The sequence below is a fragment of the Oncorhynchus kisutch genome, linkage group LG30, assembly GCF_002021735.2.
Source record: "Oncorhynchus kisutch isolate 150728-3 linkage group LG30, Okis_V2, whole genome shotgun sequence".
Taxonomy (NCBI): domain Eukaryota; kingdom Metazoa; phylum Chordata; class Actinopteri; order Salmoniformes; family Salmonidae; genus Oncorhynchus; species Oncorhynchus kisutch.
Genome location: NC_034203.2, coordinates 20856834 through 20875201, shown reverse-complemented (window position 1 = coordinate 20875201; position 18368 = coordinate 20856834). Strand labels below are relative to the sequence as shown.

The 18368-nt window shown below is 41.8% G+C and overlaps 2 protein-coding genes across 5 annotated transcripts in view; one reads left to right on the top strand and one right to left on the bottom strand.

Annotated features, from left to right (window-relative positions):
- The window catches only part of slc6a9 (solute carrier family 6 member 9), a 93052-nt gene extending 85883 nt beyond the window's left edge, over window positions 1–7169 (top strand). For 2 of the 4 annotated variants that reach the window (XM_020467540.2, XM_020467544.2), the window contains 4 exons: window positions 1644–1743; window positions 1864–1964; window positions 2344–2514; window positions 2809–7025. In XM_020467540.2, coding sequence (XP_020323129.1) covers window positions 1644–1743; window positions 1864–1964; window positions 2344–2514; window positions 2809–3027 — 591 coding nt within the window. In that variant the 3' untranslated portion in view covers window positions 3028–7025. Of the gene's footprint in view, window positions 1–1643; window positions 1744–1863; window positions 1965–2343; window positions 2515–2808 lie in introns of all 4 variants that reach the window. The other 2 variants (XM_020467539.2, XM_020467542.2) reach the window with 2 other exon arrangements.
- Window positions 5302–18368, bottom strand: part of ccdc24 (coiled-coil domain containing 24) — a 22281-nt gene continuing 9214 nt past the window's right edge. Inside the window, exons 4-9 of the mRNA XM_020467545.2 lie at window positions 16196–16336; window positions 15936–16043; window positions 15200–15254; window positions 11968–12034; window positions 10505–10616; window positions 5302–8455 (exon numbers count right to left, since the gene is read on the bottom strand). Coding sequence (XP_020323134.1) covers window positions 7792–8455; window positions 10505–10616; window positions 11968–12034; window positions 15200–15254; window positions 15936–16043; window positions 16196–16336 — 1147 coding nt within the window. The 3' untranslated portion in view covers window positions 5302–7791. The remainder of the gene's footprint in view (window positions 8456–10504; window positions 10617–11967; window positions 12035–15199; window positions 15255–15935; window positions 16044–16195; window positions 16337–18368) is intronic.

The following is an 18368-nucleotide window of genomic DNA, read 5'->3' as shown; positions in this document are numbered from 1 at the left end:
GCAAGAGTCAGAGGCTTATTATGCACAACCTATCATTCATTAGCTAAATACAAGGCTAATACTGCATTGAATGTATTACCTGAAAGAGGTAGGCTAGTATATATATATATATATATATATATATAGTATATATCCCACTCAAACTTGAACAGGATTATCTATTTTGGATGCAATTTGAAGGGACTTGATGGAGAAAGAAAGACTGCCAGAGAGTGCTCGCGCTTGCATGGATTTAAAACAACAATATTTGTATGTCTAGATTGGAGTCAATGGAATGGTATCAAAGGCATGGTTTCCGTGTGGTTGAGACCACTCCATTGACTCTATTCCAGCCATTATTATGAGTCGTCCTTCCCTCAGCAGCCTCTACTGAGATGGAAATGTGTAAATTAGACGCACATTCTGTCTTTATATTACTGTAGCATAGACTATGCTGCAGCAAATGTAGGCCTACCATGAGGAGATGATATGTCTACATGCATTGTGAACTGTGCTCCATACTGAGAGGGACAGTATTTATTTATTTTTATTTTATTTTATTTTACCTTTATTTAACCAGGTAGGCAAGTTGAGAACAAGTTCTCATTTACAATTGCGACCTGGCCAAGATAAAGCAAAGCAGTTCGACAGATAAAACGACACAGAGTTACACATGGAGTAAAAACAAACATACAGTCAATAATGCAGTATAAACAAGTCTATATACAATGTGAGCAAATGAGGTGAGAAGGGAGGTAAAGGCAAAAAAAGGCCAAGATGGCAAAGTAAATACAATATAGCAAGTAAAATACTGGAATGGTAGTTTTGCAATGGAAGAATGTGCAAAGTAGAAATAAAAAAATAATGGGGTGCAAAGGAGCAAAATAAATAAATAAATAAAAATTAAATACAGTTGGGAAAGAGGTAGTTGTTTGGGCTAAATTATAGGTGGGCTATGTACAGGTGCAGTAATCTGTGAGCTGCTCTGACAGTTGGTGCTTAAAGCTAGTGAGGGAGATAAGTGTTTCCAGTTTCAGAGATTTTTGTAGTTCGTTCCAGTCATTGGCAGCAGAGAACTGGAAGGAGAGGCGGCCAAAGAAAGAATTGGTTTTGGGGGTGACTAGAGAGATATACCTGCTGGAGCGTGTGCTACAGGTGGGAGATGCTATGGTGACCAGCGAGCTGAGATAAGGGGGGACTTTACCTAGCATGTCCCCACCCTGAGCATTGATGATTAATGCAGAGAGCAGAAGGCCGCAGAGAAGCCAGATTCAGACATCGCATATCATCTAACAGCTCATAGAAGTAATTTCTTATAATGTTTCGGTTTCACGCAGTTATTTATCCCGGGAAAAGGTAGTTGTTTTGGCTGGGAAATCTTGATAACTGGGTTCCCACCATTCAACCCTAATATAGATGCATGTGCACACACACACACACAAACACAAACATAATTATTCAGGGGTATAATCATTAGTCCAAACAGTTGGAAAACGTTTTGTTTTGTAACAAAACTGTTGTTTCTATTGGACAAATTCAGGTAGGTCCCTCACCGTTTTGTTCCATTTGCTTCCGTTCTGGTTCCTAGTGAATACTCCCCAGGGCACAAATGTTCAGGATGTATACTGATTTTGTATTCTCTACCTGTGCTCTCATGTCTTTAGGCTGGGATCTACTGGCTGCTGCTGATGGATAACTATGCTGCTAGTTTCTCTCTGGTTATCATCTCCTGCATCATGTGCATCTGTATCATGTACGTCTATGGTGAGTCCAACTGTCTTTCCTTGATTATAAATATCTATTGTGCACAATGCTCTGCCAAGGCTATTGGTGAAAGCTAATCAAACTGAATGACTGACAACAAGCCGTACTGTTTGTGTTCAGGACACAAGAAATACTTCAAGGATGTTGAGATGATGCTGGGTTTCCCCCCTCCAATCTTCTTCCGGGTCTGCTGGAGATTCGTGTCCCCCATCATCATATCTGTAAGAGCATTTTATCAGCCCCGTTCCCAGTAGCTACCCTCCAGGGCCCCCGAGTTGACATGTTATGAGGCTTCACCTGCTCTGCATTCCACACACTTGTCGTTAATCTGTATGGCTACACTTTCACTTTTGCCTTGTTCTCAACAAAAACCTGTTGTGCAAAATATATGTCGGAATACCAGAATGACCTAGACCTAGAACACGACTTGATGAGCATACTGTACATACTTTCTTTATGCAAATGTCAATAATGTTTGTCCGTTTGAAAGTATTCATTACTTGTCGAAAGAATTACAGATAGAACTGAGTGACTAATGATTCGTAGGATCCCTATGTGTACTTAACACGAATGGTCCCTCTCTGTCTTTTATATTTGCAGTTTATCCTGATCTTCACAGTGATCCAGTACAAGCCGATCACCTACAACGACTATGTGTACCCCGGCTGGTCTCTAGCCATCGGCTTCCTTATGGCCATGTCCTCCGTCATCTGCATACCCATCTATGCTCTCTACAAGATCGCCAAGTCTGAGGGAACCACATTTTTAGAGGTAAAATCCACAGTAGCGCTCTGTCTGTGTTTTGTGTTGGAAAGCAGATGTGGTTGGCATTCTAAGACTGGTGAAAGTGTCGTTTTTGTTTTGTTTGTTAAATGGAACATTTCGTCGAAGGTGCGCTCGATCTAAAAGAAATGGATGGTAAAAGGGAGAACCCTTTTATGTTATGTTATTACGTAACTTGCATTACATCATTTTCCCAACTGCTTTACCTGCCTCTAATTAGCAATACATAATGAACCTATGTCGCTTCACTCACATTGACCTCTGACCCTCCACCCCTTACAGCGGTTGAAGAATTCGTGCAAGCCAGACGTGAAGTGGGGCCCGGCCCTGAATGAGCATCGGATAGGCCTCTACGCCACCCCAGGCTCAGAGGGAGAGGTGGAGGTGCGTCCCCTGAAAGAGGAGCTGAAGGAGAAGGAGGATGAGAAGAGGGATGAGATCAGCCTCACCATCCAGGGCAGCAATGGCTCAACAGCACACAACACTACCCCCAGCGCATAGAGGCCCCCACTGGGCTAGTGCCAGTCCCCACCCAACCACCCTTTCCCACAGCACAACGTGGGGGAGAGCCCACTCACTGGAGACCTTTACATATTGTAAGGGCTTATTATTTCTAACCTCTAGAGAAATTGGCCGTCATCCAAAAGAATTTCACCTCTTGTTTCGACATAATTTAATTATGCATTTTTTTCTCTTCTTCATATTATGCAGGTGTGTGTACACACTGTGAATACATGGCACAATAGGGGAGGGACAACATTTTTCTCCTTCATCTGTAAAGATATCCAGCGGAATTGGCAACTTTTCAAGTGGCAGTGCTGGGGGTTTTAAAGCTGGAGGCCAGGTGTTCTTTGGGTCAGTGCTGTAGACATCTGAATGGAACCACTCTAGGGACTGATCTTTCCCTTCTGCTGTTTTATCTACAGTATAGCTTTTGACTCTCAGTACCCTCTGATACAATATAGTGTCCACTACTCAGACTGTTACGTATGCTGCTTTAGGGTTACCCAGAACAACTCAAAACTTTTTAGCTACTCATCTGACACATATTTCATTTGACTAACTATACAGTTAAGCCCTTGTACTTCCAATGATGTAAACAACTAACATGCATTACAGCACCAACTCCCCACACATACAGAGCATGTTGGTCTCCAGCTTTCTGAACAGCTACCCTGACTGAAGCACATGACTTCCCAATGCCCATTCTCAGGGTCCCAAAACAATTTACTACTTACTGAACACGTTCAATACCTGAGTAAATGTTTCTATGATTATGGTAGGCTTTACATTAGAGAGGGAGCTAAGATAAAGACAACCATAACATGTTCACACACAAAAACAAATGGGTGGATGGATGCAACTCAGTACAATAAAGTGCCATCTCTCTTTTAGTCTTCCAATCATTTCCGCGGGAAATGCATCTCGAAATGTGGCATCTCACTTTTCGCATCTCACTTGTGAAGGGAGCATTTGATTGAGGACCGAAGCAGCTAGCATATCGAGGAGGGAGTACACAGTGGTGTTGCCTCGTAGCCTCTGTTACTCACAAGTAGGATTTGCCCCAACCAGGCATGTTACCAAAAAACATGTTGAACATGCATGAACTTTAATATCTCGGTGACATAGCTGGAGTATGTGTCTTTGTTAACTTTTTCAAAACTGAGAGACTTGCATCAGCAGGTGTCTTTGCAGAGGAAAATAAATGTATTTACAAGCGTTTTAAAGCTCTGAGCCAAGTAATGGTGTGACTGGATGTGGAAACAGGAAGGAGAGAGGCCATTGGTTAGCCTGGTAATGGAGCTTGTCTCCAGGAGAATAAAAACAAACTTCAGTCATCTTTACTGAATTATGTAGTTTATATGTAGTTGTATAGTATCGTTCTCTCTAGAATTGTCTTATTTTTATCTTTTATTATTGTAAATTAACATAGTAAATAATTATAAGGAAAACATGTTGATGTTGTAAGAAGCAACAGTATCTTAAGAAATAACAGTAATGTTTACCATTCCTCATCCATGACTTGATTTTTTACTGGTAATTGTTTTATTTTAGGGGGTTGGATTGGGAGGGACATATATTTCAGTCACTTTGTGAAAGGATGCTGTTGTGGTTGTGTTTAGGGTGGGAGTAGTGCTCTCACAGGTTGCTGGAATTGGCAATTGTCAAGAAGTCCCATCTCTCCATCTAATTTGAGGCATTTGTCTCCACTCTGTTACGGTGCATCTGTGTTGCAGTGAGGCAAGGACCAGTCTGTGGTAACATTGTAAATCCACTGGGTCCTTGCCTGGCCTACACTGATGGAGAGAGGTAGTCTGGCAATGCAGCTGCTAAAGAGCTAGAGCATCGTATCTTGGTGAAACTACAGATTTTGTATTTCTTCTTTAACCAGTACGTACGTCACTGTATATAATGTTCAACATCTTTATCTGACTGCACAAATCTAGTTTCTGCTGTCATATGACTATGAGTTGTTCTCCGTCCATTTTACTTCAGTTTCACTGTGTTAAGTGTCATGACAGTTAGCTATCCAGACTTTGTCCAAAATAGAAACGAAACCTTGCAGTCCAACAGGAGGCATGTCTGACACTCAGGGGAGTAGGGTGGTTATTTTGTCCCACATGGCATCTTATTGCCTATGTAATGGGGAATAGGGTTCCATTTGGGACCTACCCAAAGTTGGTTATTTAAACAAAAAAACAAGCACACCAGTAGGTTAGATGCAGCCCAACAGACTCAAGTTTTACTTCAGATGAAGACAAGACTAGTGTGTTCTCCTATGATGATGACAGAAGCACAGTACAGCCACACTACTGAATCTGTTATAAAGCAGAGTAGTAGTGTTCCTAGAATGACGATAGCACAGGATATTAATAATGATGTTGCTGATGTGTGTGTCTTGAAAAGTTAGAAACACTATGGATACATATCATTTTGGTAATAAGAAGTTGACAGGTGTAAATGAGCTAAAGTGGGTTAGTATATAATGACCCTGGTGACTTCATTTGATAACAGAATTATTCTCGACATGCCGGCTGAGGCTAGGGAGTCCTCTAGGACTTTTATTTATTCTTCTTGTTGAACTGTTGACTTGTAGTCCTCTTCTTTATAATAGTAGTAAGTTAGGATAACCACCATGCTATTGCAACCCTTTGGTCTCTGCTATCCCCGGAATTCTTCCTCTATCAGAGGACTGGTGTTTGTGTGTTTTTATTTGGGTGTATTTTTATTTTCTTATAGTATAATTAGCCAGTGTTTAGTGTAATATGTATTTATGTGTAGTGGATACCCTACTGATAACTACTATGTTTAGACCACGATAGTGTCAGTATTGATGTCATGTAATTCTAATCAATCATTAACAATCCATTTTTTCATCTAACAAAACACAAACTACCTATTTAAAACCTTTTGTTTTTGTACAAAAAAAAAAAACATGTATTTTATCATCACAATTTATCATCCATGTCCAGTGACACTACCTTTATCTTGTTCTAAAAGCCAGCTGATGTCAAAAGTATTGCCGAAAAAAAGTTTGGGTTGAAACTTGAAATTCAAAAGGAATGCATTTACCAGTATGTTCTGTTGGAGGTACATGACATGTCTGCAGCTACATGACTGTTGGAGACGGTACATAATAAGTGTTAATCTATTTTACATAGCAATAATGCCAACAGTATTAAGTGAACACTGTGGTACTGTACTGCAGTCACATCTGTTTACAATATAGCGACTGTGCTGTACATTTTTTGTGTAAACAGACTGGCCTTTTCAATTTGGTAGAGGAGTAGTTTACGAGCATTATGTGGCAAATAAATAAAATCAAATCAAACAGCATAATCAGCAACATAGCTCGGGCCCCAGGAAGAGTAGCTGCTGCTTCAGCTAATGGGGATCTGAATAAAAGACTAGATAACATTGTAAATGCAATACATGACATAAGATCAAAATATCAATGTATTGGGGAACTATGTATGAAAGGGTGATTTTGTTTTCATCTTATTCTTCCTTTTTGGGATTATTATTTCATTAGCTTGGCATTTTATCATTTGGTGAGACCCTATCATTAAAATGATCAACCTAAGCAGGTAGTGTAAAAGGACACATTGAATGAATATTCATATATTTGTGACATTGTAATAGAAACAAATTGTTCATCAACTCATATTGAAATCACTGTAGTAAAAGTCTTCTATATATGGAATGTAAGAAATGAATACATGTTAGCAATTCTGAAAACACATAGTAGGCTTTTACTGTACTAAAACTGATTTATCTGCTCTGTGATTCACTACAATCACAGAGATGTCTGAATTTTGTACAAGTTGTTTCAGCACTTTAAATCAAGTCATGTGTTTTTAACATATCTAATAATACAAACTTCCATTTAGAAATAAGGCTTTACAATGGTCTGAGTAAACTGTTGTCACTGTCAGAGTAGACATGTTATGCCAATGTAAATTCTATCATGAGGGAGAATAAAGCACAAATGAAATGAACACAGTACTGGTACTTTATCATATATATCTAACCATGTCTCTTGTACCTTGGGGCCAAAATCCATTGAATTGTCTTAGTCATGTCAGCTGTATATCGTAAACTGTTCAATTACAAATGGTAAATAAAATCTATTTTAAAGATCACTCAAGTGTGGTTTATGTCCCATCTAGATTACACAGCATGCAGTGTTCTCTTTCTGAACAGGTAATCACTTTCGTTAGATTGGAGAAAGCAGAACCGTAATAAAACATGTATTAGAGACATATGAACATTTATCCAAATACATTCATATTTATTCAAAATGCATTCATTAAATGGTTGAATATGTAGATCAAATGTTTAATCATTTCAAAAGCATTCAACCATATTGTCTTGTTCTCTTTCAGGTCTTCTACCAGTCTCTTGAAAATCACCATATAACATCCCTGTGCCTCTTGTCTCATTGTGGAAGACTAGCCAATGCCAGCACTCATTCTCAAGAGATTACGACATCCCTTTTACAAGTATGAGTACTATTGACCTGTGATAAGATACATGTTTGTGAGGATATCTCATTTTAGGAGTGACATACATTGACCAGACTGCAGCTAGAACATATATTACAGTATCAGAGGTTGCCTTGATACAAGCAGCACAATAATGATACGTTTCCCACTAAATCGGTCTTTTGACCAATCACATCAGATCTTTTTCAGATCTGATTGGTCAAAAAAACAATCTGAATTGGGCTGCCTGTGTATCTTCTTCTGTAGTAAAGAGTTCAGTTCACAAGGAGCTGACCTGGCTGTCCCGCTGTGGCAGACACATGTTCCTGGCCACACTCTGCCCTCTACTGGCTGGCCTCTGCATGGCGGGAGGAGCAGGGTGGAACATCCTTACGGGGCTCATCTGCTCACAGCTCCTTTTGCTCCCAGGAGGCTGTGTGGAGGAGCCTAGAGGACAGTGTCCACCAGAGGATAAAGAGGGCCAGCTGTTCACTGAGTCTGACCATGAGTCATCATGTCTTTGAGCTCCCTCAGTCACAGTCTGACCACTACGCCTGCAAGTTCTGCCCTTTACTCTCTCTTCTGAGGGAGGATTAAGGTAGGGTTCAAGGCTGGTTACTGTACTGGCAGAGAGGACCAGGGGTGGTAGGTAGCTGTCCCTGTCTTGGGTGGTGGTGGTGGGTCCTCTGTTGCAGGTGTGGGAAGCCTCAGAGCTCTGGCTGTAAGTCCTTAGCTGTTCATATTTAGACGGTTGGAGAGGGCTGGGTTCTCTGGTGTTGGGTGAGCTACGTGGCTGGCCTCTCATCCTGTCTAATAGAGGAGTACTCCTTACTAGAGATGTTACTAGAGGTGGCTTGGTATGGGGAGGATGGGGTCTGGTGACCACCACAGGGATCAAGTGTCTCTGTGTCTCATCTGCAGGAAAACCTGTCCATCCTGTCGACCTGAGAAGATCAACAACACCATTAAAACCTTCAAAGTCGGGCTCTATTCAATTTGTATATCTGAAGTGTTACAGATGCGCGATAAAAATGTGAAGGTAACATCCGATTGAGACGACACGAAGTGTTTACCATCAATGCAGTCTTCGCTAATGCAGGAACATTGCCTTTAAATTTCAATCACACTCTAGTGCTGAACTTCCTCAATACGGATTTGTATTTTTTAATGAACCTTTATTTAACCAGGTAGGCCAGTTGAGAACAAGTTCTCATTTAAAACTGTGACCTGGCAAAGATAAAGCAAAGCAGTGCAACAAAAACAACAACAGAGTTACACATAAACTAATGTACAGTCAATAACACAATAGAAAAATCTGTATACAGTGTGTGCAAATGAAGTAAGGAGGTAAGGCAATAAATAGGCCATAGTGGTGAAGTAATTACAATTTAGAAAATTAACACTGGATTGATAGATGTGCAGTTGATGATGTGCAAGTAGAAATACTGGTGTGCAAAAGAGCAAAAAATAAATAATAAAAACAATATGAGGATGAGGTAGGTAGTTGGTTGTATGAATGGGCTGTGTACAGATGGGCTGTGTACAGATGGGCTGTGTACAGATGGGCTATGTACAGATGGGCTGTGTACAGATGGGCTATGTACAGATGGGCTGTGTACAGATGGGCTGTGTACAGATGGGCTGTGTACAGATGGGCTATGTACAGATGGGCTGTGTACAGATGGGCTGTGTATAGATGGGCTGTGTACAGATGGGCTATGTACAGATGGGCTGTGTACAGATGGGCTGTGTACAGATGGGCTGTGTACAGATGGGCGGTGTACAGATGGGCTGTGTACAGATGGGCTGTGTACAGATGGGCTGTGTACAGATGGGCGGTGTACAGATGGGCTGTGTACAGATGGGCGGTGTACAGATGGGCTGTGTACAGATGGGCTGTGTACAGATGGGCTATGTACAGATGGGCTGTGTACAGATGGGCTATGTACAGATGGGCTGTGTACAGATGGGCTGTGTACAGATGGGCTGTGTACAGATGGGCTGTGTACAGATGGGCTATGTACAGATGGGCTATGTACAGATGGGCTGTGTACAGATGGGCTATGTACAGATGGGCTGTGTACAGATGGGCTGTGTACAGATGGGCTGTGTACAGATGGGCTGTGTACAGATGGGCTGTGTACAGATGGGCTGTGTACAGATGGGCTGTGTACAGCGGCAGTGATCGGTTAGCTGCTCAGATAGCTGATCCTTAAAGTTAGTGAGGGAGATATAAGTCTCCAACTTCAGCGATTTTTGCAATTCGTTCCAGTTTTTGGCAGCAGAGAACTGGAAGGAAAGCCGGCCAAAGAGGTGTTGACTTTGGGGATGACCAGTGAAATATACCTGCTGGAGCGCGTGCTACGGGTGGGTGTTGTTATGGTGACCAGTGAGCTGAGATAAGGTGGAGCTTTACCTAGCAGAGACTTGTAGATAACCTGGAGCCAGTGGGTCTGGCGACGAGTATGAAGCGAGGGCCAGCTGACGAGAGCATACAGGTCGCAGTGGTGGGTGGTATATGGGGCTTTGGTGACAAAACAGATGGCACTGTGATAGACTGCATCCAGTTTGCTGAGTAGAGTGTTGGAGGCTATTTTGTAAATGACATCACCGAAGTCAAGGATCGGTAGGATAATTAGTTTTACAAGGGTATGTTTGGCAGTGTGAGTGAAGGAGGCTTTGTTGCGAAATAGGAAGCCGATTCTAGATTTAATTTTGGATTGGAGATGCTTAATATGAGTCTGGAAGGAGAGTTTACAGTTTAGCCAGACACCTAGGTATTTGTAGTTGTCCACATATTCTAAGTCATTGAATAGAGCCCCTGCAGTATGATGCTTTAAGATCCTTTCACCAAATAGGAACTGTTCTTGTCTAGGAAGTACACATGTAAACCTTCAGACAAAAAAATGCCTGTAAATCCACAGAACAGAAAGTGGTAAAATAGGTATTTTGTTTTTGTTAGAAAGGAGAGTATAGGCAGACTAGAGGCCAACCTGGATCTGATCTGCAGGCTTGTTTCCACAGGGGAGGAGGAGGGACAGTGGGTGAGGCTGAGGCTCTGCCTTTTCATATCCATCTGGATGGCTCTCCTCTCCTCCTTAAGCTCTGCAAATCAACCCACACCAGGAGAAAATCACTCACACACATTTCTACAACACAATTCTAGAGCAGGCAGGCAGGCAGGGCCAGGTTCCAACCCACACTTCCAATGGTAGAAAGACATACAGCCACCACCAACACAGGGGCCCTTAGCAAAAAAATAAATAAATGACTGGTGTAGTGGAGCAGTTTTTCTAGGAAGAGGAGTTCAGATTACCCCTATAGACAGCTGCTCTTCTCTGCTGTGGCTTGGTGACTGTGGTGGCGTCCCAAGCTGCACTCTATTCCCTTTTAAGTGCACTACTTTTGACCAGAGGCCAAAGTAGTGTACTACATGGGGAATAGGGTGGCGTTGTGATGTATACAGTGACAGGCCTCAATTTAAAGCGGATTAATTAAGCTACAAATGATGTCGGTCAGAAAGACACCCTCCCAGGGATTCATTCTACTCTGCAACAGAGAAGAAAACAGCAAGGCTCAACTCTGGATCAAATCAACTAGACAGAGAAACAATGCCATGGGATTGGAAATGGTGAGAAGACTGAAAGCCGGGTCGGCCTGTTTGAAATTAGCGCCAGGACACAAAGCTCCAGATAACAGGACATTGAGAGGCGAGAGGTAATACCTGTTGACTGAGTTCAACTAACACTCTATTGACCATTACCTTTTTCACCTGATTATGTGTTTCTGGAGTTTCATTAACGGTTTCTACTTACTCAAGTTTCAATGTTTTTCAATATTTGTTGCAGATTAGAGCTTGACAACACTGGCTTCTGTTGGTTATTTGAAATGACAAAATGTAAAAAAAGAAGTATTTTGCAACAATAAACCACTAGATGGTAGTAAGGCTCAATTTATCTAAATGACTTCTAGATACAGCAGACATTTCAGGACTCCGTCATTTATGTCAGGTCAATACATCAATAAAGAAAAGCAACTGTGTTTTTGGTAAGTGATTTTTAGGAAGTGTGCATTGCATGTCAAAAGACTTAGGACACTAATGTATACCTCAAAAGGGACAGACAGTCATTGTCAGGACAGTGTAGTTCACATGTTACGGAAGAACTCGTGATACTATTATGGATCTGAGCCCAGTCATCTCTATTAACTCTGGGTTCTGGTGTTCAGCTGGCCCAATATAGATCTGTTATGTCAACCAGGATAGTGTATTACTGTTAGGGTTGCAAAATTACAGTAACTTTCCCCACATTTTGGGGGGGGAACTCCAGGTTGGAGAATTGCTGGATTTGGAAGGAATATTCCAAATAGGATTTCTGTTAACCTGAGAATGTTGGTAAAGTTACAAGAATTGTTCAATCCAAATACTATATAACTGTACTGTAAGTGTTTCACTCACCTGTTACAGTGGGCTCTGGAGCCTCAGTGACATCATGCTGTGTCTGGTGCTCCTGTTCCACACTCTCCTGCAAGGAACAAATCCCACAGACAAGACACCAGAGAACAGGTGAACAACCGGAGCCAGCTACCGTTAAGCTGTAATAATATAACAAATGAGAAATAAGGAAGCTGGATGGAGAGGGGTGTTACATGCAGAACAAGCCACTAAACGATTCAGCAGCAGCAGTGTTCGTTCCATAAGGATTTGGTCTCTCTTTCAACATCTATATCCAGACTCAGTGCATCAACCACAGTTCCAACCAACAGGGTCTTTACTCTGCTGGCAGCCAGGTCATATCTGTCCTCATTTTACAATACTACTGGTAATGAATGGTAATAGCTAGGAGCCCCACCACCAGCCTCCCTCCCTGCTCCCAGCCATGCTTTTTGCTTTGAGGTATTTATGCGAAGTCTCACTGTGTGCCACTGACGTATCATGGAGCTATCCGTCATCCTCACTTCCCACTGTCTAGCTAGCGGAGGCTTGTCGAGTGCCTAGCTGATCGTCTTGGTTTTTGAAATGCAAACAAACAGAAGAAGAGAGGGATCTAGTTACAGAGGAGGCTATTCATTTTAGATGTGAGGTCTGAGAGGAGGGTGGTTAGACTATACCCTGGCTCAGGCTGCTGCCAAGGGAGATGGAATACCAGACTGGCAGTAATCTCCAAAATGGCACGCTATTCCGTATGTAGTGCACAACATTTAACCAGGGCCCATTGGGCTCTGATCAGAAGTAGTGCACTATAGGGTCATATTTAAGATGTACACAGCCCACAGCTTCTCAAAGGAGCGTCGACTTGAAACCCAAACCCTGCTTCACAGAAATGGCAGCCCTTTTACTGTGAAAATAATACAGCCTACTATTGCAGTGGTAAAAGGACAACACTCGACACCACCTTCTCAGTCTAATCTTTCTCCTACTGAGACCAGTGTTATGTGACCTCTATTTGAGACCATGTCAACTAGTCTACATACTTTCCAAGCTCGAGGATCATGAGATATTGTGGTAATTTAGTCATTACCGTAGACTGCCCAGTCGGGGAAGTGGGACATTATACCTATATTTGTACAAATTGCTGTCAACTACTTTCAGTATGCCTTTGAATTGCGCTTAACATAGCACAGAAATTGTGGAATAAACATCCCTAACAGATCAAACACTGACAAACTGTTGTCTCTGTTCTAGCCTATCCTAGTCCCCACATCTCAGGAGATGTGTCCTGCATGTGATAGTGGGTTGGAGATGTGTGTTGTCACTACAGACCCTGGTTGGATTCCAGGCTGTATCACACCCGGCCCGTGATTGGGAGTCCCATAGGGCAGCGCACAATTGGCCCAGCGTCACACACACTACAGTTCAAAAGTTTGGGGTCACTTAGCAATTGTTCTCCATGAAAACATACATGAAATTAGTTGCAAAATGAATAGGAAATATAGTAAAGATGTTGACAAGGTTATAAATAATGATTTTTAATTGAAATAATTGTGTCCTTCAAACTTGGCTTTTGTCAAAGAATCCTCAACTTCCAGCAATTACAGCATTCTAGTTGTCAATTTGTTCATGTAATCAGGTAATCCCACAAGTTGGATTTGCTTGATGGGCACTAGGGTTGAGATCCGGTGACTGTGCTGGCCACTCCATTATAGACAGAATACCAGCTGACTGCTTCTTCCCTAAATAGTTCTTAGTTTGGAGCTGTGCTTTGGGTCATTGTCCTGTTGTAAGAGGAAATTGGCTCCAATTAAGCGCCGTCCACAGGGTTTGGCATGGCGTTGCAAAATGGAGAGATAGCCTTCCTTATTCAAGATCCCTTTTACACTGTACACATCTCCCTCTTTACCACCACCAAATCACCCCCAGACTATCGCATTGCCTTCACCATGCTTGACAGATGGCGTAAAGCACTCCTCCAGAATCTTTTCATTTTTTATGCATCTCACAAATGTTCTTCTTTGTGATATGAACACCTCAAACTTAGATTCGTCTGTCCATAACACTTTTTTTCTAATCTTTCTCTGTCAGTGTCTGTGTTCTTTTGCCCATCTTAAGATTTTCTTCTTATTGGCCAGTCTGAGATATGGCTTTTTCTTTGCAACTCATTCCGGAGTCGCCTCTTCACTGTTGATGTTAAGACTGGTGTTTTGCGGGTACTATTTAATGAAGCTGCCAGTTGAGGACTTGTGAGGTGTCTGTTTCTCAAACTAGACACTCTAATGTACTTGTCCTCTTGCTCAGTTGTGCACCGGGGCCTCCCACTCCTCTTTCTATTCTGGTTAGGGCCAGTTTGCGTTGTTCTTTGAAGAGAGTAGTAGACAGAGTTGTACGAGATCTTCAGTTTCTTGGCAATTTCGCGCATGGAATAGCCTTCATTTCTCAGAACAAGGATAGACTGATGAGTTTCAGAAGAAAGTCTTTGTTTCTGGCCATTTTGAGCCTGTAATCGAACCCACAATTGCTGATGCTCCAGATACTCAACTAGTCTAAAGAAGGCCAGTTTTATTGCTTCTTTAATCAGAACAAGTTTCAGCTGTGCTAACATAATTCCAAAAGGGTTTTCAAATGATCAATTAGCCTTTTAAAATTATAAACTTGGATTAGCTATTAACACAATGTGTCATTGAAATACAGAAGTGATGGTTGCTGATAATGGGGTTCTGTAGATATTCCATAAAAAATCTGCCGTTTCCAGCTACAATAGTCATTTACAACATTAACAATGTCTACACTGTATTTCTGATCAATTTGATGTTATTTTAAATGGACAAAAAAAGGTGCTTTTATTTTTAAAAACAAGGACGTTTCTAGGTGACCGCAAACTTTTGAACTGTAGTGTATATATATATTTTAAGAATCTGTTGTAAAATCTGTTGTGAATGTACTGTAATGTTAACATTGTATAAACTGCCTTAATTTTGCTGGACTCGAGGAGGAGTAGCTGCTGTCTTAGCAGCAGCTAATGGGGATCCATAATAAATACAAATACATATTATCGTCTGGCTATCTCATTTTCATGGCCTTGGCTATAGCTCAGACCCTTGGAACAGCATACCCTGTATCTCAGTGCAAGCACAGACTACTGCACATGCAGAACATTTTCTCAGAGCACAGGCCATATTTAAATTGGAACAAAAAAAAGTGTTATTTTCCAAAATAACTATCTGGTATTGACTGGAATCAAACTGAATCTTACCTGCAGAAACTGAACTTGGCTTTTCAGCACATTGCATTCTTCTGACAGGACTGATCTGGTAGTGAGGAGAGGACACAACTGTTCGTCAAATTCTAAAACCATAGCATTTAATGACTGTTTGAAAATTTGAATTGATAGACATTTAATTAAAACAAATAAACTAAAGAAAAGTGAAAAGCGTTAAACAAAAACTAATTAAAATGTATTTATTCTAACTTAGCAAGCAATCAAGGGGCAGCTTTCCAGGAACCCGGCCGTCTGTTTTCACAGAATACAACCTTGAATCCTAAACAGACAGCCAAAAGCAGAGACTTTTGAGAGTGAGTCCACAAAGGGACCACTACATCCATATCCACTTTTAGACTTTTCTTATGGTGTTCAGGGAGCAGTGGCATATTTCTCTTTCTCAGTTATCTAACTATTGTAGACTTGATGCACTTCTTTATTTTTTAGAAGCAAAAGGAATCTTCTGCATGCTAAGATCTGGTATTCACTTTCTTACAATGGGGGCTTTTGTTCTGTGGGGGGATGGAGAGAGGAGAGGGCAGGCTGTCCCCCACCCTCCACCCCTCCCCCAGCTCCCCTCTATTGATGCCAGACATACTGTACTAAAACTACTACTGTCTATCACAATACTAATTTCAAATGGGTTGCATTTTATAGGGATTATTGCCTACAAATCTCTACTTCGATTTTTTTTTTTTTAACAGTTGCTCTGATGGAATTAGTCACTTACTTGAGGTGGGCCACAATGTCGTCTATGTGGGTGATGTTCAGCATGTGTTTCATGGCATCAATGTCATCGTGGTTGGTAGTAGAAGTGACTGAGCTCTGTGAACAGGACCTGTGGAACCAGAAACGCATGTCTAAGGTCTATCCATATGACAGATAACAAGAAATACACCATGTGTGTTTTCAGCTGCATGCTTTCCTCTTGTGTTGTAACATTTGTATTAGAGTGTGGGAATGTTTCTAACTCTTAACAGTTAGACTAACCTTCCTACATGTTGACTCTGGCTCAACTGTATTCCACTAGAGGTAGGCCTACTATTCACAGTGTCGCAACGGTTGCTCGGGACACCCAAGGCATAATTCACCACACTAGGACTGTACCGGAACAAGTCTGCGTCTGCATCCCTGAAAGTAAATAGATACATACAAATAACCCCCAACATACTGTGAAGGAGTCAGACAGGAAGGGATAATATGACAAACCCCCCGTCCTAATCTTCATGCATCTTCATGACTCCCATGCTGAAAAGATTAAAGCAGTGACGCAGAAAGAGAGAGGAGAGAGAGCGATGGAGAGGAGAGAGAGCGATGGAGAGGAGAGAGAGCGATGGAGAGGAGAGAGAGCGATGGAGAGGAGAGAGAGCGATGGAGAGGAGAGAGAGCGATGGAGAGGAGATGAGCGATGGAGAGGAGAGAGAGCGATGGAGAGGAGAGAGAGCGATGGAGAGGAGAAGAGCGATGGAGAGGAGAGAGAGCGATGGAGAGGAGAGAGAGCGATGGAGAGGAGAAGAGCGATGGAGAGGAGAGAGAGCGATGGAGAGGAGAAGAGCGATGGAGAGGAGAGAGAGCGATGGAGAGAGAGCGATGGAGAGGAGAGAGAGCGATGGAGAGGAGAGAGAGCGATGGAGAGGAGAGAGAGATGGAGAGGAGAGAGAGAGAGCGATGGAGAGAGAGAGGGCGATGGAGAGAGAGAGCGATGGAGAGGAGAGAGAGAGAGCGATGGAGAGGAGAGAGAGAGAGCGATGGAGAGGAGAGAGAGCGATGGAGAGGAGAGAGAGAGAGCGATGGAGAGGAGAGAGCGCAAGAGAGAGCAGCAGCAGTCCTGCTTCCAAGAGTCACCAGCCATGGAACGAGGTCTGTTGGATTATGGTTGAGGAGAACACCCAGCTGCGTCAAAGTGGGGATGTTGTGTTACTACGCTGAGGGCTTTAAATCAGGAGGCTGCCACAGAGTGGACACTGTCATTTACCTGCACCCGCTGAAACGCTTCTGATCTCCAGAAAAAAGGCTGTTGCAGATGCTGGCCAAGCATGCCCAACCCCCCTTTTTGAAATCCCCCTAAGAAGCTTACAAAATACAATATGACCTTAATGGCCTGTCTGAGGATGGTCTCCTGGAGGGAAGTGTCATACCTGTAATCTTCCCTGCTGTCTTGGTCAGTCTCAAGATTTAGGCTTTGAGCTGCACTGTCAGGTTACCAAACCAAGTAACAATGCCGTAGCATAGTGTTGGCTACGGACTTGAGCCAGTTTCGATCTGTTTATAATTGTATAATTAGCCTAGTAGATGTATTATTGTGTTATGGGTTAGATGGAACATGTGCATTGCATTTGGGCAGAGACAAAGTACAACGAGGGCCTGTCTCTGAGGCCAATAATTATTCTATAAGGGTTGAATAGGAGCAAGGTTTCTGGAGTTAGAGCTGATAGATTGTAATTACTATTCTATAACACTGTCTAATATCTTCACTGTCTAATATATTCACAGTCTAATATATTCACCGTCTAATATCTTCACTGTCTAATATATTCACTGTCTAATATATTCACTGTCTAATATATTCACTGTCTAATATATTCACTGTCTAATATATTCACAGTCTAATATCTTCACTGTCTAATATATTCACAGTCTAATATATTCACAGTCTAATATATTCACAGTCTAATATATTCACTGTCTAATATATTCACTGTCTAATATCTTCACTCTCTAATATATTCACTGTCTAATATATTCACAGTCTAATATATTCACTGTCTAATATATTCACTGTCTAATATCGTCCCCGTCTAATATCGTCCCCGTCTAATATCTTCACTGTCTAATATCTTCACTGTCTAATATCTTCACCGTCTAATATCGTCCCCGTCTAATATCGTCCCCGTCTAATATCTTCACTGTCTAATATCTTCACCGTCTAATATCGTCCCCGTCTAATATCGTCCCCGTCTAATATCGTCCCCGTCTAATATCTTCACTGTCTAATATCTTCACTGTTCTTTACCATTACTGTATATGCTCTTAATATGAATCTACAGTTTATACATATTATTACGGATTCAAAGTATTGTTAGGTTTATGCTCTTTGTGTATGAGAAGAAGAATTATCTAGTGGACTGTGGTAAACTGCAAGAATGTGTACTCCCTTACTCAA